This window comes from Dermacentor andersoni, chromosome 10, assembly GCF_023375885.2.
Source record: "Dermacentor andersoni chromosome 10, qqDerAnde1_hic_scaffold, whole genome shotgun sequence".
Classification (NCBI taxonomy): domain Eukaryota; kingdom Metazoa; phylum Arthropoda; class Arachnida; order Ixodida; family Ixodidae; genus Dermacentor; species Dermacentor andersoni.
This window is the reverse complement of record NC_092823.1, coordinates 126,139,129-126,164,014: the sequence shown is the minus strand read 5'-3', so window position 1 is coordinate 126,164,014 and position 24,886 is coordinate 126,139,129. Positions and strand designations below refer to the sequence as shown.

At 46.4% G+C, this 24,886-nt stretch overlaps 1 protein-coding gene across 1 annotated transcript in view; it reads right to left on the bottom strand.

Annotated features, from left to right (window-relative positions):
* LOC126544965 (MFS-type transporter SLC18B1-like) overlaps positions 1-24,224 on the bottom strand; it is a 49,034-nt gene extending 24,810 nt beyond the window's left edge. The window contains exons 1-4 of the mRNA XM_050192549.3: positions 22,370-24,224; positions 9,980-10,075; positions 6,796-6,869; positions 6,265-6,412 (exon numbers count right to left, since the gene is read on the bottom strand). Of these exons, the coding sequence (XP_050048506.1) occupies positions 6,265-6,412; positions 6,796-6,869; positions 9,980-10,075; positions 22,370-22,606 (555 nt within the window). The 5' untranslated portion in view covers positions 22,607-24,224. The remainder of the gene's footprint in view (positions 1-6,264; positions 6,413-6,795; positions 6,870-9,979; positions 10,076-22,369) is intronic.
* Between the last annotated feature and the right edge of the window lie 662 nt (positions 24,225-24,886).

Genomic DNA, 24,886 nt, shown 5'->3' with positions numbered 1-24,886 from the left:
CCTCTCTTGCACACTCTCTTCTCGACCGTGGCGCCGCCTACACTGCTCGAGCGTAAAGCCCCCTAAACTTCGTAGTGCCACGCTTTGAAGAATGCCGCCTCCTCCTCGCGCGCTCTGGCGGAGGCCGACGCCGCGACGCTATTGGCCTAATAGCATCACGTGGACCCTCGCGCCGTGCATCAGCGCCATTTTTGCTAGAGAAGCGTCTACGGAGTGGTGAGGAGCGCATGTTGGCGCCTATGACAATGACTATTGTTGTAGGACAAGATAAGCGCCAAGGGGTGTAAACTTCTTTAAGAGTGCATGCGTAAGGGTGCAAATCACTCAATAACTCATACCACTGCATCCTTATTTAGGACGTTCTGGCAGGCTAGTTGGTTCGTGTTTTAGACGTTTCATTTAACTGCGCGAAAAAACGAGGACGCACGAAAGAGACACCACACCATTGCGCTCGCGGTGTGGTGTGTGTTTCTTTCGTGTGTCCTCGTTTGTTTCGCACAGTTAATAGAAACATGTAAAAAATCCTTATCTAAGTGTAAGGGTGTGAGTTAAATATACAGATTTACACCATTATACACTTTTGAGGGGATAAATTGTTTCACAGCGTATGGCGAATCGAATATGGAAACTTTCCAGTCGGGAGGAAACACAATGGCAATGACACAGTATAGCCGCGATGGTCGGTGTAAACGTCGGTCTCGAAGCTATCTTCTCTGAGCACTACACGTACACGTACTCGAGCGGGATGCCAACGCAGAGCTGGAAGAACGGGGCGGCACGAGGCGATAATCGAGAGTGCGTTCTCTCGAACTGGTGTTTGCCTCAAACATCGCGGTTTGTTCGCTTCTCCACCCACTTACCGCTTGCTCGCTCGGCCGTTTTTTCCTTTGTTCGAAGTAAGTGCGCTCGCATTCGATCGGGAGTTGTTACCACGCTTTCCAAGAAGTCTTCGCTACGGGGGGATGTCAGATCAGCGAAGTTTCCGAATCAAGTACAAATGCGCAAGAGGAAAAGAAAGAAGCTGACTTATGGTACCGGATCCGATACCGTACATTTAATCCTTCAAACTTAAAAGGACACCTGACTGATGCAACAACGGCGAAGTGCCACCGCGGAAACGATGCATCATGGGATGCGTGTGTAGATGTTTCAAATTTTTAAAGGGACACTAAAGAGAAAAAAGAATTCGAGCTGTATTGATAAATTGGCCTTGTACAATATCAAGAAGGTCCCTTTTATCGTGAGATGTGAAGCTTGATTGGCCAACCAGAAGAGACGTGAAAATATTCGTTGATGATGGTTGTGATTTCTAATGTCATCCTCACGGAAACGGGGCAGCGACAAATCAGCTAGGCTGCTCAAGCTAATCAGATGTTATATGGATCTACTGCAGTTAGTTTTCTTGCCTAGATCTCTTCGATCTTTCATGTCTACATTAAAGCCTCCATCGCTATATTGTGCGTACTATACCTATTCGTGTAACGGCTCGGCTCTACCATTCTTTTCCCTTATTCTTTTTTGCACCCATACTTTAAACGTCTCTTGGTTATCTCGACGGCTGACCGTTTAACTCTTTCATCCATTTTAAGTCGCAGCTATTCTGGAAGGTGCACGTCTCGCACGGATCTCGCTGGGTGAATCCCCTTCGCATTCCATTATGATCTTCTGAGTGGTTTCAGAATTTCCGCCGCAGCATACACATGCCTCATCTAGTTCCGAATTACCCTGTGCTTGGTTGTCAACTTTCTTGACTTCTTCCTCTATTCCGTGTCCACGCTTTTGAGGTGTAAATATTTGTGCCCTTTGGCCACCCATTTATTTTCAACCAAGCTCCCGAGTCTGTCTTCAAAACTAATTTTGCTCTGCGCTTCTCTGACTTCGAAACATGTCCAGCCCGCATCACCCTGCACTGCCTCATTTGTGGCTTTACCATGAGCTCCCAAAGCCAACCGATCTTTGGTTAGCTTCCAACTCCGACAAGATCTCCGATTTTAAGAGGAAGCTTTAGCTCGGGTGCTCCTATCTAAATGCATGTAAGAAGAGAATTCGTTTTTCTCGGCAACCACTACACCAAATTTGACGAGGTTTGTGGCATTTAAAAGAAAAACATATCTAGTGACGGTTGGTTTCGAATTTTCGATTTAGGTCCTCAATTTTTTATAAAAAATTGGCAAAAAAAAAAATCAGAGAACGAAACCGTAAAGTTTACAACTGTGTAATTCATCAACAAAAAATGATAATACAATTCTGTGAAATGCATATCATAGTACATCCAAAGCGGACAAAATTGATATGTTACACATGAATCTCAAAAAAATTAATAACATGGAAATACAGCTTTTGCAGAACCCTTGTAAACAACGTAACAAATTAACGTAAGATGTAGAATGCATATTGAATTTGTCCGCTTTCAATGATCTAATGGATGTCGTTCACAGAACCACGATATCTGTTCTTCATACAGAGCTATGAATTTTTAAACTTCGTGCTTCTATTTCTTTCAAATTAACGAATTATTGAAAATTCTTGTAACAAAATTCAGGCCCTAAATCGAAATTCTGTTTCCAACAGTCACTAGAATTTAACTTTCTCTCTCAAATGCAACAAATTTAATTAAAATCGGTCCAGGGGTTATCTCAGAATAACGTTTTTTGCGTTTTACATGTATTTGAGTAGGCCGCGTCGGAGTTGGGCCCGAGCTAAAGCTTCCTCTTAAGCACAGACTGACAGTCATGAACGTTAGGACAGGCACCAGTACACGGCTGTTTTCGCATTTCGCCCCCATCGAAATGCGGCCGCCGTGGCCGGGATACTTCTACAGCACTAAGTGTATCGCTTGCACTGGCACTCTGTATATAACCGACGTCACTGCAATTTGCTTGTGCGAGCTCGTCTCGGATAAGGTTCATTCTGCTTTCACTTCACCCAACCGGAACAAAGGGACTCGTAGCGACCCCGAAATGCCAATTATTATATGTTTATTACTTCGAACGTGAGACAATGGTACTTGCTTTGTCGTATTCATATATTCCTGTCGTCTGACAAGTCTTTGTCAAATAGCAGGCCGCCAGTTTTCGCATATTCAGTTATAAGCGAATATTCGGAACTTCCAAACATAACATTCTCGACTCGAACATGATTCGAAGGCGCGACGATGAGTCTTCGATTCGCGTTCGGAATTTATAATATTGGCACGTCCTCATCAAAGCCAACACATGGCGCGCACTGAGTGCCCGTGTTATCCGAAAACGCGGAGAGAGTGACGGCGACATCGCGAATTACAACGGGAGCTGAACAACCGCTGATAAACAAGGATAACGGTTAGACAAAGTAAACAATGGAACCGCCTTTTTTTTTCAAATCACCGATACGACTGCTCGGCTTCTAATTTGCTGCAGCGCAGCCCCCGACTACACGAACGTAGATGGCACACGAGACAATGCACGGAACTTCAGCGTTCTCAGGTGCCTCCTATTTCCGTGTCGTCGTGCAAGTCTTCGCTACAACAAATCAAAGTCGGTGACAACCTAAGAATTACAATCAACCTCCGCCCAGAGGAACACTGTGGACCTGTCATTACCCTCTGAAAGAGAGTCGAGCCAGATAGCGGCCACTCACAGCTTAGTAACTTTGCTCTTCTAGTGTAAATTCTGGGCTAATTAGAAAAGCTTGCTGTTTCAAGCTTAAGTAATGGCTTTGGTTGAACAGTGATATCATGATCACCCATAAAATTTGCCCTAGAAATCCAAGTTACAGCGTGATAAAGGACATTTCTGTAACGAAACAACAGCTGTTTTAAACACGCAATACCGCTTGACGTCAGGAAAGTAAGCGAACGTAACTGGTTGCATATGATTTGCATATGATAGTGAGCGGACCCGAGCTGGCCCGGCTCTCTTTGAGAGGTAAAAGACAGTTGCACTACGTTTTTTTTCTTGTGGGTGGAGCTGCGGAATTCTTAGGTTGTCACTGACTATGGATGACCAGTCAGTAGGCCATCACAGTCACTCATCGACAGCTCGGTCTAACTACACAATCGAGATTCGGCGATCCTTCAAAATATGTGCTCGAACCAGAGACCCGCAGTTGACGTCACGCCGTACGTGGAGGAGTTGCACGGGGATTCGGGAGGGGGGGGGGGGCGCTATCGCGAGTGACGCGCGAGTTGGTGCAACTGAGGCTGCCGCCACCGTTCCCCACTGCTGCGCGCTCTTCTCTTTCACGTCACGATGACGTCACGTCACGGGATACGCAACACCATCTCAGCTCCGCGGCGCACCTGCGCTTTCCTCCTCGCGCGCCGACACCCTCTCCACTTGCCTTCTCTCTCCTTCGCCATTATGCTGCTATTCGGTTAGATAGACGACCGCGAAGCTTGTCGGAAATGGCAGCTGTCGCTTTAGAAGTTTAAGTGCGAGATTTAACGTCTTAAAGCACAAGCTTGGGAAGTTGGAGATGCAGTGCAATAGGGATACTTCGGATTAAATTTCTACGTCATGGGGTTCTTTAACGTGCACCTGAATTTAAGCACACGAGCGTTCTTTGAAGTTCGAATGATAGCATGCCGCGGCAGAGGAGGAGGAGGAGGAGGAGGAGAAACATTTATTAAAAAAAAAAGAAAGGACAAGCAGGTGTCTTTCTGCTTGTGCGGGAGGCGCCCTTAGTCCAGGGCTCCTGCGGCTCTTGCTGTCTCCCGGGCCCGCCGCACCAGTTGCTGCTGGTTACGAGGGTCCGAACTAGTCAGCACGGCCTCCCACTGCTCGGGTGTGGGGTTGGGTATTTGCGGGGCCGCCTTCACGTTGGGGCACGCCCATGTGGTGTGATATAGGGAGGCGTTATCATTACAAAGGGAAATTCCTGACCCGACAGACATCGGCACATGCTTTGCCAGGCAAGGCGTGTCGTATCAGTAGCTGCCGCGACTGGCCGAGAAATTCCGTTTTAAGCATCCTTGCAGTTGCCATCACAGGGCGTTTCGGCCTGATACACCCTAAAATAATTTACACCCTTAAGATGAAAAAAAGGTGTAAATGTGTCTATAACTCGCACCCTTAGGGGGTAAATGTGTCTAACTCACACCCTTATGGTGCGATTTCGATAACGTACACCATAAGGGTTTTTTTCTACACCCTAAGGGTTTAACTCACACCCTAAGGGTGTGAGTTATACATACATTTACACCCTTTTACCCTAAGGGGATAAATTATTTTACAGTTTACGATAGCAGGCCCACGCTTTCTGCTATACCGCAGTGCTCGGTTTCGATATTGCCCGGATTTACCGTTGAAATTTGATGATAGAAAGTGCTAGGCGACCCTGATATTTGACTTAAGTGTCTCTTAGTGGCACTCGCACCTCGGCGCTAGTGTTCTTTAGGTCAACTTTAGGTGAAGACAACGCACGAACCGAACTCGGAGGCAACTGCTTTTCATTAATTACCCGGTTAAATATCATGCCACCTTCTCTTGTGCGACGTCATTAGTGACGTCATTACTTCCGCTTTCTGCTTCCTGGTTTCCAGGAATTTCGCCGAAGTCGTGCTCACCTGGCGAGTCACTGAAGTCTACCATTCTGTGCTTTGGTGCGCGGTAATCAGTTATTTCTAATTAATTCTAATTATTCCAGACAGTTCAGTAACTCAACTTGTAATTGAACTTCTGCTCTGACACCATACCTGTAATAAAAACCGTGAATTTCTTACTGTACTATTTTTTTCTTCTTTTTCTGAATTGTTTTCAATTTCTTCCCGGGCCGTCACAGGAAGTGAACCGGAAGTGCTGCGCAAGAAACAAGAGTCACTCGATGCTCGTGCCACTATATCAAATTAGATGCGACTTTCAAGATGTTGAAAAAATGAGGGTTCATTAAAATGTGACTGCCTTTAAATCCTCCATTTAAACAACTGCCCCTAAGGCAATAAGAGAAAAGTTAATTTATAATTTAGACTTCTGAATAGACTTCTGAAGCTCACGTTATTATCGGCAAAATATGTCCGCCTCGCATAGGAACTCGTCTGCAAAAACGTCTCGTTCGCTGCGATTATAGCCTTTTTATTAAAAAAAGAAAATCTGTATTGCCTAAAAACCCGTTCTGTAGATTAGGGAACGCGGGTGCGCATCTATTTCTTTTATATTTTTTAACTTTAATGTGAACCTCAAGGGTCCCTAGACGGTACTTCAGATGAGGGGGGACTTTACATGAGGAATTACACATTCACTTTACACACTTTACACATTTCTAATGACACGTGACGTTTCGGCTAACCAGGACGGTGCCGATGCGGCCCGGGAACTCGGACATGATGATGGTGGCGCTGGCCGTGATGTAGGCGGCCGCGCCCAGGCCTTCGAGGATGCGGATCAGGAACGCCAGGGCCACGAACGTCTTGCCGGCTGGGGCCAGGTTGATGAACCTGAAAGGAGAAACTTTCGTCCAACACCGGCGACGACGACGACGACGACAGTCCCTACTCATCTTCGTAATTTGCAGCCATCGCATGTCGACGCAGTCGCAAGTAGTGCGGTAACGCAAGTATGTATCACTCCGCACTTTCCGCAGTGCGATTGTTTTCGATCTCCGATGCCCTCTACCGCGGAATAACTATACTTCACACATTTCAAGTAGTTGTGGCTGTACGGTTTCATGGAATTACGTAACCATTACTGCGACGGCGGTGGACTCGGCGGCAGAAGCAAGCTTCGCTTCATAACTTAGCTAAACCGAATCAACTTATAGTGTTGCGCTTTTGCGTCCGTTTGTATGGCGAGTGCGCAGAATTGTGTAGAGTACACTCACCCGAAGAGTACGACGCAGAGGCAGGTAAGGCTGAACCCCCCGTTCAGCATTAGGTTAGGCCTCACTATGGCTACCTGCGAAGAAAGAGGTGCTCCTGTAAGATGGCGGGGACCGCGACCCAACACGCGTCATCGTTCGGGGTTTTACGTCGAGCGAACTCGATATACGTGTCGATAACGACCACGCCCGGGAGAGGTGAGCCCTCACCGCAGGAATCGGGCGATGATGACGACAGGCTTCGTGACAATGAAGCAGAGAGGAAATGCATTTACATCGTTCGTACAAGGTGAATTGAACTTCTCAAGGTAAAGTACGCCAGAACCGGATTGTAATTTCAATGTACAAGAAAACATAATTCTGTTATGCGGAAACTCAAGCACAAGCCCCTTTTCCAGCGTTTCTACCATCCATAGAGCGGCCATGGCCTACGCCGGCGCGCAAATCTCAAAGGTCATAAAGCGGTGCGCGCCCGGTTCCTTGCAACACCTCCAGGTGGCGCTCGCCTCCGCCACATCGCGGCCCACGCAAGAGGCGGCGTTACTACGAGAAAGCTCGCCTTCGTGCACATATAGCTTTTTTAGGCTTGTAGCGCAGCTCAGAAAGAGCAAAAAGGAAGGTGGGAGGGGTAATGAAAGGGAACGAAGAACAGAGTTTCCCTTTCATTACCCTTTCCACCTTCCTTTTTGCTCTTTGTGAGCTGCGCTACAAGCCTAAAAAAAGTCATGACATACAAACTCGCCCAAACTGCCACGCTTTTGCATATATAGCGTTCGCCGTCAGCGTTTTCCGGTAAACATTACAGTTACATAAGCTGCAGTTGCCGGGAAGTGTGAGAAGCAGTCAAGGATCTTTGAATACTTTCGCGTTCCACTCTTAAGAGGCGAAGCTTAAGCGCGCCCTCCAAATTTATGTTTCCATAAAGATGACGCGCGCTACTGCGGCGCCATCTCGTAGCCGTCATCGCCGCAGAGCCCGCACTGGGCGGCGCTACGCTTTTCTTCTCCCGCTTTCGCCATTCCCTCCTCCTCCGCTTTCCTCCTCGCGCTCTGTTCGCTATCGCCGTCTTTCATCTCCTGCTGAGCTCCACGTTCGCTTTCATCCTTCGCCGAGTTCGTTCGCTCGGTTACCAGGGATAACGCGGACGCTCGCCGCAGGGACAGGCGTCTAAGAGCTGCGATCCAAAAAGTTATTAAAATTAACTGCAGCCCAGTTACACATTTACAACTGCTTTTTTTATTTAGCTTTAATTGAACAGTTAGGCGCCTAAGTTCTTGTCAACTTGCATTCACTTCAGTCCACTCTTTACTTGACATTATATTTACTCAGCGGTGAGAACTTGCTTTCTGCTGAGGCTGGTACTGACGTCAGAAACGCACAAGTATACTTCATGGTCACTTCAGAGAATGGGTTTGGGAATCGTTGGCTTGTTCTACATTTTTGATCGCATGATCACAACACTCTACCTTTTTATTTTTAACCGAGGGTTCCGACGCAGTGTTTCGCTTCAAGACCCTTGTCTGCATATTATCTGTAACCCATTCACTGTATGCCAGCAAATAATAAACATATCCAGAATTGTTGCTGTTCCTCGCTCGTACAGTTCCAGCTCCAGCTACTTGCGAACCACGACACGTGACCTTACACTGTCGACATGGAAAGCTGTAACATGTATATAGCTTGCCTCCCGACACTTTACAAGCGTGCTAACTTCTAACGCCCGAAGTTTCTATTTCACTTCCTTTAATGGGGGCTAAAAAATAAACAACCGTGTACGTCTGTATCTTTCCCTGAAGGGCGACAGACTAGAACTAAGCAACCTAAACGTTCACTTGTATGCAGGTTCGCACAGTGACACATTCAGATACTCTTTCTTTCCACGCTTAGATACATAGATAGAAACATATACATACAAATATACATAGAGAGCGCTGGGAAAGTGCCTTAATTACTCTAAGAATGCTAACGAATTAAAAGATGCAAAAACGAGATGCGTTTGCGACTCGCATTCATTGCTCAGTTATATTATAACTTGCTGAACTGCTGATTTTCCACCTATGCTTGAAAAATATCTCTATTAGTATGTATCGTGATGCTAAACATCGTATACAGATACCGCATTTTGTTTTTAATTAGTTTCAATTTACTTTTTTGCTGGTTTTCTACTTTATATTGTTCTTTATTCTCTTCGTCGTTAACGGCTGGTCAGGAATGACGCACCCTCGTATTGTAATGCTCACTAGGCCTTGTCAGGTGCCGTGTATGAATAGGTGCATCACAGTTTGTCATTCTTATTTTTATGCAATGATGTATGTTCCCGCGTCCATCAACAGCCTCCATATGTGGAGGCTAGCAGTATGAATTAAACAAATTATTTAAATAAATGAAGTAGCGATTTAGCGATAAGCACTCACACGTGCACTCTCTTCTAAGCTCTCCCATACGCCCTACCACGTGACCAGCTTCCCATACTTCAAGAACACATTTTTTTCCACTTCGACACTCATAATGCTAACGCATTAAAAATGTAGAAACTCCGCCGCCACATTGGTGCAGATAGTTGCATACGTTTGCAGCGCTCGTTGACGCATACACTGCAATAACGCAGAGCGCTATCCCCCTCACAAGAGTCTGCAATAAGTGTGTCTCGGGCCATAGAGTAAAACGTTGCCAAGATCCTTCCAGTGATCACGTGCAGTTTGTTGAGCGATTTCGCACTATATCAGTGGTGCTATCGAGAGCCTTCTTCTTGCCATCAATATTTTCACAGTGATTCAACTATCGGTACTGCAGACTATAGACCGAAAATTCAGGTTGGTTGGTTATTCGTGACCGTTCACTCGCCATCAACGACACTATCGATAGCTTTGCGTCACTATGTATTTGGCTGGAAACAAAACACAGGGAACACACGGGGCGAGTAGAGAAAAGCACGACACAAGCGCTGACTCAACTGAATTTTTTAAATACACCCGGAATATCTACCTAACTGAAGCAAAGAGAAAGTAAGAACAAAAGGAAAACTTCAGAGTAACCATGAACTACATCCAACTAGGCCATTTTATAGTTCTAGTTTACTGTAGGTGCTCCTTTTAACGGAGCAGACATTCACACATGCCGTCGAACTCGTGCCCCGCAAATATTCGTGATCGACTATACACGTAGAGAGGGTGAATCGCGCACTCACCAGTTTCCCGTAGACGGGCGCGATGAGGAAGATGGTGAAGTAGAAGGACGAGAATATGAGGCCGTACTCTGTGGGCGTGGCGCCTTTCTCCGTGGCCTGCGAGGATAACGATCGAGCTTGGCGATGCGAAGTGTGGCACAGAACGGTGTCCTTTGCAACAAGAAACAATATTTACAGGCAGGACAGAGGCAAAAAGCTGCGCCGCCATCGGTGTTCATCGGGTGAATACAGCGAATAGCCCGCACCCAGTGCTTATAGTCTCCCGGTGTTGTCAGGTGAAGTATACGTCTGGGTACGATGATACACATGGATACGATGTATGTGTATGTATGTACGTATGTGTATGTATGTACGTATGTGTATGTATGTACGTATGTGTATGTATGCACGTATGTGTTTGTATGCACGTGTGTTTGTATGCACGTATGTGTTTGTATGCACGTTTGTATGTACGTATGTATGTACGTATGTATGTACGTACGTATGTATGTATGCGTATCTCTGCGTGTACATGCATGCATGTGTGTGGGTGTTGTATTAATGCAATGCAACACGACAATGTTACAATTAAGCGTTGTCGAAGTGTTGCGCTTTAATTGGCCAACAGTTTCGAGAGTGGAACTCTCTACGGCTAACACTTGTAAAGCTGCATAATTCGACAACGCTCCATTAGGCCATCGCCATGTCCTATATAACAAGCCGCCTATTGAGCAGCTGCCATACGCATGCGCGAAAATACAAGCGCGCACGCACGCACGATATGTAAGTAGAGGCTGTCCTTCCAAAAACAGCGAAGTTCAAAGATCGGTTTAATAAGAAAACGTGTGTAGAGCAGGAGACTTAACAAAACAGAAAAAATTAAAGCCTGTAACTGGTTGATATCAGGTAATTGAGAAATCTGCGGAGTACTATCAACCTCTTTCTGTATGGCTTTCATAGATTATGAAAAGGTATTTGATGCAGTACAGATACCGGCAGTCATGGAGGCATTGCGTAATGAAATAGTAGAGGCACACGTGAATATCATGAGAAATATTCACAAAGATTATACAGCTACCTAGCTTGTCCAGAAGAAAAGAAGAAAATTAGCTATCAAGAAAGCGATTAAGCAAGGAGACACAATCTCTCAAATGCTATTCACTGCATGCTCAGAAGTAGTCAAGCTATTAGACTGGGAAGGCTTGGGAGAGAGGATCAACGGCGAATATCTAAACAAGGTTAGGTTTGCAGATGACGTTGTCCTATTCAGTAACACTGGCGATAAATTGTAACAGATGATTGAGAACCGAGAAAGTGTAAGAGTAGGGTTTGAGATTGTTATGGATAAAACAAAGGCAGTGTTCAATAGCCTGGCAAGGGGAAAATAATGATTGCCAGTCAGCCTCTAGAGTCTGTACAGGAGTAAGTTTATCTAGTTCAATTAGTCAAAACAGGTCCTGATCACGAGAAGAAAAATTATAAATGAATAAAAATAGGTTGGAGTGCTTAGGGCAGGCATTGCCAAATCCTGACTGGGAACTTACCACTGTCCTTGAAAATAAAGGTGTACAATCACTGCAGAAACCTGGAGGCTAACAAAGAGGCTCGAGAACCAATTAGAAACAGCGCTAAGAGCGATGGAACCAAAAATCTTAGGCATAATGTTAAGAGACAGGAAGAAAGCGGTGTGGCTCGGAGAGCAAACGGGGAGAGCCGTTATTCGATTTGATATTACGAGAGAAAAAATGGACCTGGGAAGGCCATGTAATGAGTAGGGCATATAAAAGGTGGGCCATTAGAATTACAGAATGGGTGCCAAGGGAAAGGGAAGCGCAGTCGAGGACGGCAGAAAATTAGGTGGGGTAATGAAATTAGGAAATTTGTAGACGCAAGTTGGAATGAGCTAGAGCAAGACATGGGTAAGCGCTGATCGCTGGGAGAGGCCCTCGTCCTAGAATGGAGATAAAAATAGGCTGATAATGATGCATTCGTTGATGCTTCATTGGGATCGCCTTGAGAAGCTTCGAAGGGGAACAAGGGATCGAGAACTCAAGACAGGTCAAGTAAATCCACTGCGAGGATCCGCAATCCGACAGAGCTCAATGGAACAAGCCAAGAAGCCCAAAATAAAGCAGTCAGTTTCCCATGAGTATAACAACGAAAGATACAATGCAGGTGGAGGTTATCGATAAAGGGGTGTTCCCATTGTTGCGACTACAACGATAATTACACACTCGACTGTCGTCGACAATCGTATCCCCAACGTGCTACACATCGTATCGACATCGTCTTTCTTTTTTTGATAATTCGCACTAATTGAATCACAGGCTTCCACTTACGAAGATAACAAGACATCGCAAACACAAATGCTGAAGTGGTTTGGTACTTAACCTTGTGCGACCCTAATTGTTTCTTTCTTTCTTTACACAAAAATAATTTTCTGTATTTTACTTAAAGGCACGTACACCAAGGATAAATATAATTTAAGTTGCATTAGTAAATTACCCTTCCAGAACACACACACACACAAAAGACTTACCATGGCAACACCTTGGTAAGCCAGAAAAGTCAAAAACAAAAGACAAGTGGCGAAGCACTGTTGATCTTTCAGCGCCAGATCGCAGTGACGTCATTGCTTTTCACGACGTCTGCTCGGGCCTATAGTTAAAAATTTTATCATTGCTTTTGGCTAGGCTCGGTTCGCAGGAAGATTGGCCGAACACGGAATGAAGCTGTAGCCAACATTTAGACGAGGGCCCTTTGTATTCGCCGGGGCAACAACGTGCTTTTCTTAGTAGCAGCGTTTACGTATACCCGTAGCTCCCTCAAGCGCTATCTTGAGCTATGCTTGCTCACACACAACGAATGCACCGACGGTGCATAAAGGTCTCTTCAAAAAAAGAAAAGAAAAAGTATTGATCATGCTTAGACGACTCTCTCGGTTCGAGCTGGCACGTGTACCTGTCACGAATTCCTGTTGCTCTTTTCTGTCGCTACGATTACGTTCGCCAGGCAAGCAAAATGCGCGTATATATATACATACTATATGCGCGTTCATTTTTCGAATAAATGTCGGTTGGCGCAATTGGTGCCCGTGTTGCACTGCGTGTTTCGTCCCCGATTCTCTAGCACCGTCAAGCTCACTCGGCGGTTCAAGCTACAACGTAGACAAACGCTGCCGAAGGAAACGGTTGCTGCCCTCACGAACACAAAACACGTTGTTGAAACGCTGGCTTCAGCGACATTATTTGTTCGACCACAGCCGACCAATTTGAGGGCCGCACTCGTGCGGAACGTCGCGCGGAATGCTGTGCGGAATGCTGTGCGGAATGCTGTGCGGAATGCTGTGCGGAATGCTGTGCGGAATGCTGTGCGGAATGCTGTGCGGATTAAGCGTAAGTCGGCTCTAAAATTGGTAGACTGTGGTCGGACAAGGAGGGCCACTAATGCAATCCGCACGCCCTACCGCACGCGTGCGGACTGAGCGCAAGTCGGCCCTAAGGCTCAATCATCCTGCGAACCCCGGTCTTGTTCGCAATTGTCCGAAAACATTTTCGGACTTACGGTTGAACCTGTGGGCTTATGTAGTCACTGTACATTATTGTGCAGAGGTGTGAAACGCGAAAGAGAACATGTGTATAATCAATCAATTTAGTGCAGCTGGTGTAAGATTACTCAAGAATTTCCAAGATTCCTTAAGTTCTTCAATGTCTTCATTTCTTTATGTTTCACTAGCAACTATAGGTACTATCGCGCTAGGCATGAGTTATACATAGTATGCAACGTGCAACCACGTTGCCACCAGTTTCTTGTTGTAGCTCACACTGAACTCGGCAGTACATCCATGCACACTTCAATATTCCAAACTTTAATTTGGTTTAGAGATATCTACAAACCGTCTGCTTTTGGGGCAATCTCTCGCATACGGACAAGCGCCGTCGTTCGAGAACAAGCGCAAGGAAGGTTTTGTCTATCTTGGCTGCGGATGTCCGCAAATCGAAACGTTAGAGGAATATCAAAAGAAAACTATCGTCTCTCGTTTTTTTATGTGATAGCTGTAGACCCAGTAAATTACGGTAAAGAACCTCAATTTCTCGAGTGTGCAACAAATAATTTATTACGTCACCGTTTTAATGCGACCAGTTCGAATCGCTTGGCAAGCGCAGCGCGGCTTCGGACGTGGGCGATGAGATCATTCACGTCACCGAATCATATAATAAATAAATAAATATATTGTGCTGGTCTCGCGGTACACTAGATACCACAGCCGGGCACACATCAATATGACCAGAGTCCTTCAGTACTTTTTACTTCAAAATTTAATAACCTTTAATGTATGCGTTGGGAGCTCGGTTCACAGAAGGCACGGAAAACACGTTTCGACAGCTTGAGAACGGAAAGTCGGCTGGCTTTATTCAATAGTAAAAGCAGGTTATGGCGAGTGGCAGTGGTTGTGGCCCCCTTGGGGCAGCCGATTCGGTTCCAAGAAAGAGTAGGCTGCAATGACCCCCCACGGCGAGGAGGTAAGGCGACGTAAAGTGTATTTCCACGAAGCGGGGACAACGTGGTGGCGGACGGTCGCTACATATTTAAAGACTCTGCTATGACCATGCTGCCGAACGCCGAGTCCACGCAGCAGTCTGGAGGGACAAAACGGGGATAGCGGGTTTCACTGCGTTTCCCAAGGGAAGCGCACAATTCGACGCAATCACCGTATGCGGCATTCAAACCACCACACTGGGTTGATTCGCACACTCCCGTTTTTTATATATATACCACGAGACCGCCACCTCGCTTTCCCGGTAACGTGAACCTCGCGTCACCCTTTTTCGCGTCCAAAGCCGCGCTACGTTTCACGCGCGTTTTGAACTGTCCGCATTGTACGTGTTGTAATTATTTGTATAGGCCTCTCGAGGACAGCTTCTTCGACAGCTACATGTAAAGCAGAAAAATAATCCCTTACAAAGCGGTCGCGGTAGCTTACAATGCAAACTAATTTACACCCTTAATGATGCATTATGGGGTAACTCGCTATATAACTCTTTACACCCGTAAAAGGCTTAAGGGTGTAAGTTATCGACAGAGTTGCATCCGTATGCACCCTTAATGGTGTAAATTAGTTCAGAGTGGAGTGAACGTAGTGTTGGGCTCCCGAGTTCCAAGTCGCGGGCTCGACTCCCACCAGAAGCGGCCGCATTTCAACGGGGGACGGAATGCAAAAAAAAAGACGCTCGTGTGCCGCACTCCTTAGTGCACATTAAAGAAACCTTTGTGGTCAGAATTACTCCGGACACCACTGTACATGTTTCGGGATGTGCAACTTAATTGCTTAATTTAAGTGCTCCTTTAAGCGGTCACTCACCCACTTACCCACTCATTCAAACGTTGTACCTTAACGGGACACTAAAGAGAAAAATGATTTCTTCTGCATCAGTAAATTATCTTTCTACAACACCAAAAACGCCTCTTACCACGATAAGACGCTTGGTAAGCCAGAAAAAGCGCAAGAACTAAAGACGGGTGGCGACGCCTCCTTGAAGCTTCCGCACCTGGTCGCTGTGACGTCATGGATTTTGATGGAATTTTCTAGGGCCTACTTAAATATATAGTGGTACAGATTGACTATATTGTGTTCTAAAGGAACCAAATAATAAACATGACAAGTTCCGGGAACCTTTACTCAGCGAACACAGCCACAATGCAAAAACATACTTTGGTATCTCTGACGTCACACTGACGCTCCGGCGTCGGGGTTTCGGCGCGAAATTCAAATGCTGATACTTCGACCTTCATTTTGTCATCTAATAATCAAACTTATTTTGAAACGACTGCCATCAGGGTTGTCAAGCAATGCTTTATTAGTCTAAACTGGTCTATTGGTTCTCTTTAGTGTACCTTTAATTTCTGAAGTGCAGAAATAGATGTCAGCGGCGTAGTGGGTCAGGGGGTGGGGAGGGGTAGGGCGAAAGCGGTGTGCGTCGGGAGCACGGCTGCGCGGGCGCCCAAACAATGGTCATTATTCAAATGGTGCGCGGTGATACCACACGACGTGTTGTATGGCAAAGATGACAGCCCCCCCCCCTTCCCCCAAAGAAAAGAAAAAAAATCGTCTGGCCTATCTTATCGTCGCTTCTAACGCTGCCCCGTGACCGCAAATCGCTAACGACCCTAATCAGGCTGTACACAATGGGGCAGCGCGTGTCTTGTCCCGTGAACCGCAGTTACCTCGTAACCTCGTGCGGTCTAGTGGTTGCAAAGTGCAGGGCAAACATTCGCACGTGATTCCAGATATATACATCATAGGGAAAAAAAAAAAACAAGAAATGCGTGGCGTAAGCAGAGGCAACGACGATCGAATGACGACACCGACATGCGCACACTTCCGTCTAACCTATTTCTCGAAAGAAAAAAAAATCGAATTTTGCATGAAAGCAGAAACACATTTAAGAGAGTTTTAGCGTGTTCGGTATACTGATACGTGCAATGGCTTTTTCGTAATACTGGATTACGAGACGCTAGTAACGATATTCTGTGCCGCTTCGTGGTTATACGGTGCCTTTCGCATGGCCTCCGAGATTGCGAGCGCTGGCTGGTTTTGCTCCGGCCGTCCGATTCGGCGGGCTCCCCCCCCCCCTCCCAGCAAAAAATAAAGAAAATATATATATATTAAAATAAAAATGTAAGGCGGCAAGCGTGGCCGGCCACGCTGTTAGCCTAGAGTTTCAGTGTTGCTTGATAATTTGAAAGTACCGCCACTCTTTGAACTCTGCCGCCGCCTCGCCTCCTCCTCACCCCTTGCGCCCCCACCACTTCGGGAACCAGCTTTGCCGCCGTTTTTCGGCACGACGATTGGTCTCCTTACCGTTGCCCTTGGAAACGCGTGGATCTTGCGTTCTGCTTGCGTTTTTCTTTTTCGTTGGCGCCATTTTTCTCCTTGGTTCGCGGCTGGCTCGGCGCAGCGAACGTTGCACGCTGCGTTTCTTGCGGTGTTGTGCTAGCGCTATGCCGTGCTGTAGCGCATATAACTGCAGCAAGAAGCCTGAAGATGGTTGTGCAATTTTTCTGATACCTCAAGGAAAGCGTGACGGCTTGCGCAAAAAGCAGAGGCTGCATAACATTGGCTGAAAGAATATTGTTCCGATAAAGAAGTGTTTGCGAGGTGAGGCGCCTTTCTTATTGCTCGTATCAAAGCATCCGCTAATGCTTCATTTTTTTTATTTCATCCGGCCGGCTCATCAGCGTTCTTGCTGCGACAATTTGTACATTGCATAAAAATTGTGGTGTCCTCAGTAGGCTGAATATTCTGCTGGGACTCATCATCTCGCACGTCGTCAAGTGTTATTCAGTCGGAAATGCAACACTATAGGTTCTGCTTTCCGCTGTGAACAATTATGTGCGAAGGTACAGCCTCTCGATCGCACTTCTTTTGATTGTTAAGATATGTTGCCTGTTTTACTGAAAATAGAAATAGCGGCTTGCCGAGGAGCTTTCTTTCTAGCTTACTTCGATGTGTGCATCAGTCACTTAGATACAATGAATGCAGGCCCTGAAAAAATTAATGGCAAGTATGCCGGTGGCATTGCGGGTGATGAGCGCTAGCTACTCTACATGGATCGCAAGAGGACAATGCCACTGACTGTGGGGATGTCTGTGCCGTACAAACGAAAGACGGAACTGTGATGTCCGCTGTGTATATATCTCTATGGCACACCAAGTGATATCGAGAAGTTACAACCACGCAGCTTGCGTGGGTTAGCCATGATGACATTACCCCTGTGATCATAGACTTCAGTGTGAACATTTTGAAACCAGACAAGAAATGGTTCACTCAGTTTGTGCTTTGAAGAATTTGGTTTGAAGTGCCACACCAATCCAAGTCAATCAACTGCTCATGACGGCTGTGTATAGTTTTAACTTTGGCCAATAATCTTTCTAAGGTTGTAACCAATCCAACGAGTGTATATCGCAGTAATAACAAAGCTATCGTCACTACCATTACCAAATGATTAAAATTAATACATGTACCATTTTCTAACCCTGTGTGATGTGCTACAGCTTCGCTGGTCATCTACCTTCACGTAGTGGAATGGCTCATCAATTTCTTTCTTTTTTTTCTCACTTTGCATTGCGGTGATTCAGCAATTGATATGGAAATTGCCGCGTTGTACGTACGCCTACCCTGCAGTGTGAGGATCTTGTGTAATATTCCCTAGTATCTTACTGTGCGCATCGATTCAGGTGTGCACCTGTTCACTTGTTCTTGACACGTTGACGATTGAGTTGGCGTATGTTCGTGTGTGAGTTAGGGTAGATGCGTGTCGATAACGTGCGAGAAACTTACTATGCCAGGAAGCGGTGCTACTCTTTTTGTCAGTGAGTGGTACTCATTTGCCGACGTTCCGGGGTCGAATTCCCTTCTTTGGAGCTTAGCAATACATTTAACGCTGGCGGACGAGTTAAAGTTTTTTTTTTAATCCTCGAGGAAAGACCTGCACCGTGAAGGGTTGGCAACACAGGCAGTCCTTATATAGCAGCTGTCCGCGAACTTGGTCACGCACATTCATTCCATTCTTTAATATGCCAGTCTCCATGTTTGCAGCCAACTTGAGCGTACGTATTCCCTCTACGGTTTCACATTTTGGAGCATGAATGGGGCACAGTGCGTTAGCGGACACCCAGTTGCACTTCCAATAGCTGATCGCTCAGAAGCAGGCCGCAAGCGGTAATGGTTTCGCATTCGTGCGCTTTCGCTGAGGCAACGCAGGGCGGGCCGCCGAAAGCGCCATCTTGTTCCCCTAGAGCAAACTACTCCCCGAAAAAGGGTATGTGTATAGAGCGGTGCTAAGATGCACGAGCTATTGCCACGTGATTTTTTTTAAGTGGAAACGGAATGATTCAAACTCGTCGGTGGTATATACAGCACGATTATGTCAGATCAGCTGGATTACTTATACAGGCGGACACTGCTTGCAAGACGGGTTGTACAGTGATGGTGGCTAATTGACAAACTTTCACTACTTAATGCAGTAATCAGTGACATTAACGCACGTGTCCTAATTGCGGAAATGAAGATGCGTGAGTGGTTATGAAGTAGATTATATACGTTCAGCAGAAATTTTGCCGTCTATAGCCCCGAGTTTCGAGAAACGCGCCCTCGGAATATTTGGCAAAGTTCCCCGATGTCTACACGTACAGCTTGGAAACCTTGGAAAAACGAAGTGCTGCTTGTTAACTGTTCACGAGAACATCAGTGCATTTCACCAGAGTAATGACATACACGTAACGTCCAAATGGCAGTGCAAACAAGCGAATCTGGAATCGCGCAATGTGAGGCGACAACGGGCACACAACTTTGGCAACGTAAGCGCCGTCAAACAGGGAATTTACCATAAGCCAAACTTCCATTTCCGACTAAATGTAAAACGTAAAAAAATGCTCTCACTACAGAAATCGTTGAATCAATTTGGACAAAATTTGCTACTTTTAAGAGAAAGAAGCTGAATTCTACCGACTGTAATAGCAGAAATTTATGTTTGTAACCCCAATATTTTTACGAAAATTACCGAAAATTCGTAACTTAGAAAAATAACAAGAGAACAATGTTTAGTAGTACATAACTGAGCGTCAAAACATGCATCGCGATTCCATAAACTGGGCCTGTTAAAGCATCCCAAGTGGGCGAATGTCACACCTGAACTTACAGCTTACGTAAAATTGATACTTTGTTTACGTGGATATTGCAAAAGTCCTACTCACAAATTATTTGTGTACTTTAAAGTGGTATATATTATAGTACTTTGCCCGCTTTAGATCTCTCAGCAGGTGTAGTTCACAGAATTGTAATATCATTGTTCATGAGTAATGCAACTTGTTTATTTTTTAGCGTGCGATTTTCAAAAAAAAAAGTTAGGGACCGAAATTAAAAATATGCTGCCTATAGTCAGCATACTCTAACCTATCTTCTAAGTCCAACAAACGTTATAAAATCAGGTGCAGCGGTGGCCGAGGAAAACGATTTCTTGCTTCTCGTGTATTTGTAACGGAGACAATGCGCTAAAGCTTCCTCTGAACAGCTATTCAGTGTTAAAGGAGCACATTTAAAAAAGGACACTCAAGAAATATCGAACGCACTCAGAGGGCAAACTTAGCGATTAAGTATCAACCGCAGTCAACGTACTTGAACATGAGATATGGCTAAAAATTATCGAATGAGCAGGTGTACGATAACGCGAGCCTCTTCTGCTTTCTTTGATCCAGCTGCCTCAGTGGCGTTGCCGAATGCTGGTACGTTCGAACTCACGTCAACGCAACCTGGAAGCCACTTGGAAGCCGCACTACCAGTGAGGGCACCAACTTTTTTTCTCTTTAATTTTCTTTTTCTCACCCCTATTCCGACTCCACGAATAAACACTTATAAGTATTTCATCGACGCTTCTGCTGGTATTGTCAGTAAAATTCGACAGCGCCAGCACTCTGGATGTTGCAGGAGCTACATAATTAGTAAACCCGCAGATACCATTCACGGCAGTGAAGCAGCTCTCACTAACGTGGCCAGGCCGGTGGCAATCGGATTGTGAAAAACAAAAAAGCATGTCCTGCCATGTCTGCGACAATAGGCAACTCAAAGCCCCGCCAATATAGCTTGCGAGTAATTTACAAAAGAAAAATTGGATACATCAAAGGAAATCAACGGTGCCAAAACACACACACACGCATGTACAACACGCACGCGCGGACACACACACGTTATAAAAATTCACCAATACGAAATTAAGCCGATTAACATTAACCCAATATCGGCATTATATCAGTAAAAAATTAAAAGAATACTTAACAAAAAGCAAAAAAAAAAATGCGGTCACAGCTCCTCCGCAGCTGTTACCGTTCGTCAAAGCTGGCTTCTCTGCAGTGAGAGGTCTTGTGCAGAGAAGCCGACTTCACTATGACAGTCATGGGTGCACCGTTGAAAACAATTGAAAGCGCACGTGCGGTACATACGTATATGCTTGGCTGAAAACGTTACCATGACAACAGTAGACGCCCTTTTAAAATGGGACAGATCAGCCGGTATGGAACGGGGGCTCTGTGTGTTGGGAAACGGGCGCTCATTCAAACACTCGCTCACCGGTTCAGCCTGTATGTTACGTGCTGTACTTACACCAAACAAGGAAACTGGCCGGTGATGGCCTCATCCGTCCGTGATCGTTATCGAAACAGAAAGCTCCATTTCACCAAAGAACAACAACTTCCAGGCAAAACCGAATCGGCGAAAGAACACGGGGTATCGACACCAAGAAAGAGTGTGGAAAGTCCTACAAGTCGCCATTGGAAACGTTTCCAAGATCCATGAATACGGTGGCCTTCTTCGCGGTGTATTTCGTGAATGTTTGTGTCTCGAGTATACGTTCTTTAGCAAACTACGGTGGTCGTACCAGATTGTTGATAGCACTGAAAGAAGTGGCGAGAATGAACAAAACAGTGGGTCTAAGTGAGCGTCCTATAGATGGGGGGGGGGCGCAATTAACACTCAGTGCTTTGAATAAGACTGTGGATTAAAAACAATTCGAAAAAGGTTAACGCAGCTGGCTGTCCCTGTAATTTTACAAATCTACGAAATAAAAACACAAATAATGCCAAAACGACAGAATGAAACGGCGAAATTATGAGCAACTGCGACTGTTGCAATCACGGGCACAATCTTGCCTCACGTGTGGAAGATAAAGCTTTCACCGACAGCAACCCATGGCAGATCGACGTAAGAAATTGCGGAAAAACCAAGTCGCACACCCCTACAGGCATCGTTAATAGAGTGCGCAAGCGACAAAGCAAAGGTTTTGCTCTTAGGGTACGAGGGCGTAACGCAAGGGGAAAAACGAAACAAAGAAAACAGCGAAAAACTACGTTGTCCTGTCGTTTCAGTTCTAAGGTACTTAGTATCAATTAGCCTAGTAACAGTTTCAAGAAACACGTACGGACTCAAAATTTACCGCGAAATCAATTACACTCCTGTTTCAGTTAAGAGTATCCTGTACCGCATTTTTACACAGTGCGGAAACTTATTACCTGGAACAGTAGTGCGCTTTTCGATGCAGATGTTGTATACTTACTGCTCGAAAGTGCTCTACGACGTGGTTTCTAGAAAACTCGCCGAAGCGTTTGCGATAGCAAGAGGTCCTAAGTCGAGTACTGGCTTATTTGACTTCTGCAATTACAACCTGCCCTCTAAAATCATTGAGTTCGTGAAATTTTGTCAGTGATCGTAATGATGCTTATCCTTCGAATTCTGACATCCGCCGCTACTATGTGACTTCTTGTTGTTTCTCATATATCCTGTTTCTAGTGATCAGACGGTCGTCGCATGATGCACAGCTAGCAGACGCTTTTCAGCCACGCCTTCAGGTGCGTACTTACCTGCTTGGGGAAGAACGGCGCTTGTAGAGAAAAGCTCATAGCGGCGCAGAAGTTGCCGAAGAATATAAGCACGATGATGAGCCACTGCTTCCTTGTGATTGGAGGCAGCGCGGTGGAGTCGGTCTTGGTGAACCACGCCCTGCCGGGTGCCGAACGCTGCACGAAGATCTCCTCCTGAATATTGGGCGTTGCCACGGCGGAGTAGCTGCTCCAGAACACGGCTTCCTTGGCGTCCATCTTCTCGTGCTTCGTAAGTGGTTTCTCTACGCGAGGCAGCTGCAAAATCCCTTGGAAATGTAGACAAGTGTCTCGCTTGTCTGTCAAGCTTGAAACTGTCGTCTGGAAATGGCGTGGAACCGTGTGTAGAGCTCGGTGGTCGTCGTCTGTAAGTCGTCTGTAAGTCGTCTGGAACCACCTGTGACGGGGGTGGGGAGTGTCGCCTGGAAGTCGTCTGGAAGTACGGTGTCTACATCCGGGCCAGCTGTTTCACTGCACTTTGCACGAACGATCGCCGTCACAGGCGACGTCACCAGCCGCGCCCAAAAAAAAAAAAAAAAAAAATATGTCTTCAACCTTTGCGGTCGGCTTCGGCCTACACGCGCGCGACAATCGGGGCAGGATTTGCCGACGATGGGGGGCCGATTAACGTGTTGCGCAAGTACCCAGGAACGGAGCTAAGAAGCCAAGCCAACAACTACATACAGGGCGCCCTCAACGGAGCGAAACAACTTCCGAGTCGTTCCCGCGGTTCGAAGCTCGCCAACGGACAACTGCGCTTGGCGCGAATGCAGCAATACGTCCACAACTTGCGTCTTGCCTTCTCAGACGAAGCGGTATCCCTACAGGCACACAAGGTGCAAGCGAAGACCGTCAACTACGGAATTAGATAAGCTTGGTGACAAGCCTAACAGCACACGCCACAGAACAAGCTCGTTGGACTACAGTCTTCCAAAATCACACATGCGCAGCAACGCTTCCGCCCGTGCCGCCGGCAATGAGAAAAAGTTCCTGCTATACGTCAAGCACCTCGTTCGAGCCTCCTCCCTAAGCTGCGCGCGGAAGACAGGTCAAAGGTTCGGTTCCAATGGGACTGAACGGCGGTGCTCCAAAGAAGCAGACGTGCGCATTTCCTTCTCGCGTCTTGGTCCGGCGTACATTTGCCACACCGTCAAAGGCCACAATGACTACCACCGCTGGCTTGCCAGCGACCACGGCAATATCTTCTGCGGGCTGCCGAACCGCGTATCTTAGTTGGACCACGTATCTGGGAAAGGCGGGGAGGGTGCTGTCGCAGCAAGGCGCGCTGTGTACTCTTATCCGAGCTAAACGCACCCGTGGCCCGTCCCTCACGCGACAGACGAACAAATGCCCGATCGTTTTCTATATTACTATGGGGGAAAAAAAAGCCTCCTTGACTTTGATTTACATCTTGACCGATTTGCAGAAGCGAGTCGGCTGGCGAGACCGTCCGTGCGACAGATTACAAGCACGGATGACAGGCAAGCTGGATACCGGGAGCGCTACAGCAAATGGTGTAGCACAAGTGCCGTTCGCAATCTGTGACGACACGGACACAGTACGACGTCGTTATCTTATTGTTCTTCTGTAGCACTCATTCACGTCCCGTGGAAAAAAGTTTCTGATGCGCCGAGAAAGCGATGATAAAGGAACAATGAACATTGTTATTTTTTTCCCGCCTCTTCTTTTCTCTTCTACGAAAGAGTTCGTCTATAAAAGGTGCGTTTGTGTACAGCGGAGAGTTTCAAGTAAAAGCGCTGTTCTGTTCGTGCCCGGATGATGCGAAGTCACGTGACTAAGTTTCTTTTTCTTCTTTTTAGTGTTGCTCGCTGTTAAAGAGTTATTATTGGCGGAACCCTTGTAGGCGGCGTTCATGGCAGGATGCTGGCGTGAGTTCATATTGGCACGAATTGCACTGTCTCAGTGAAACAAAGGAGTCTTCGGGGTAGAAGGGAAGTAATGGGGGTTCATTACGCAGGGCACACATTCCCTTTGGTACGAGATACACCTTTTGGGGCGCACCCTGTCCCCAAACAATAATCGTAATCTCTCTTGCTTGTGGTTTCCTTCGGCGAAAACTGCGCGCTGGCTACTACTTTCCTGTCAAGAATGCCAAGTCGCGCTGATAAGGCACATTCCACTCGATCGTGACCTGGGAGTACCGGGTATACAGCGTTAAGGAACGGAAATGCCCGCAATATAGGTGACGATTATTGTTTGGAGACGATAGTTTTCACGTGACGTCACGGAGGCAGCTCTCACCACGCTTGTACCCAAACATGGCGGCTACGATGACGTCAATGCACCGGATTATCCCACGCACACTGTTTAGCTTTTCAACGGCGATCGCTTTTCACCGGTTTATCGCTGTTATCGCTTCGACGTTCGACGCTAGAGACGCCTGTCATGCTGTCACGTTTCTTGCTTACGTCGCTTCTCGACCGGCTAGCACCTAGGTGGCGTCCGCGATGACGCCTGTGCAATCTACATATACCGGGT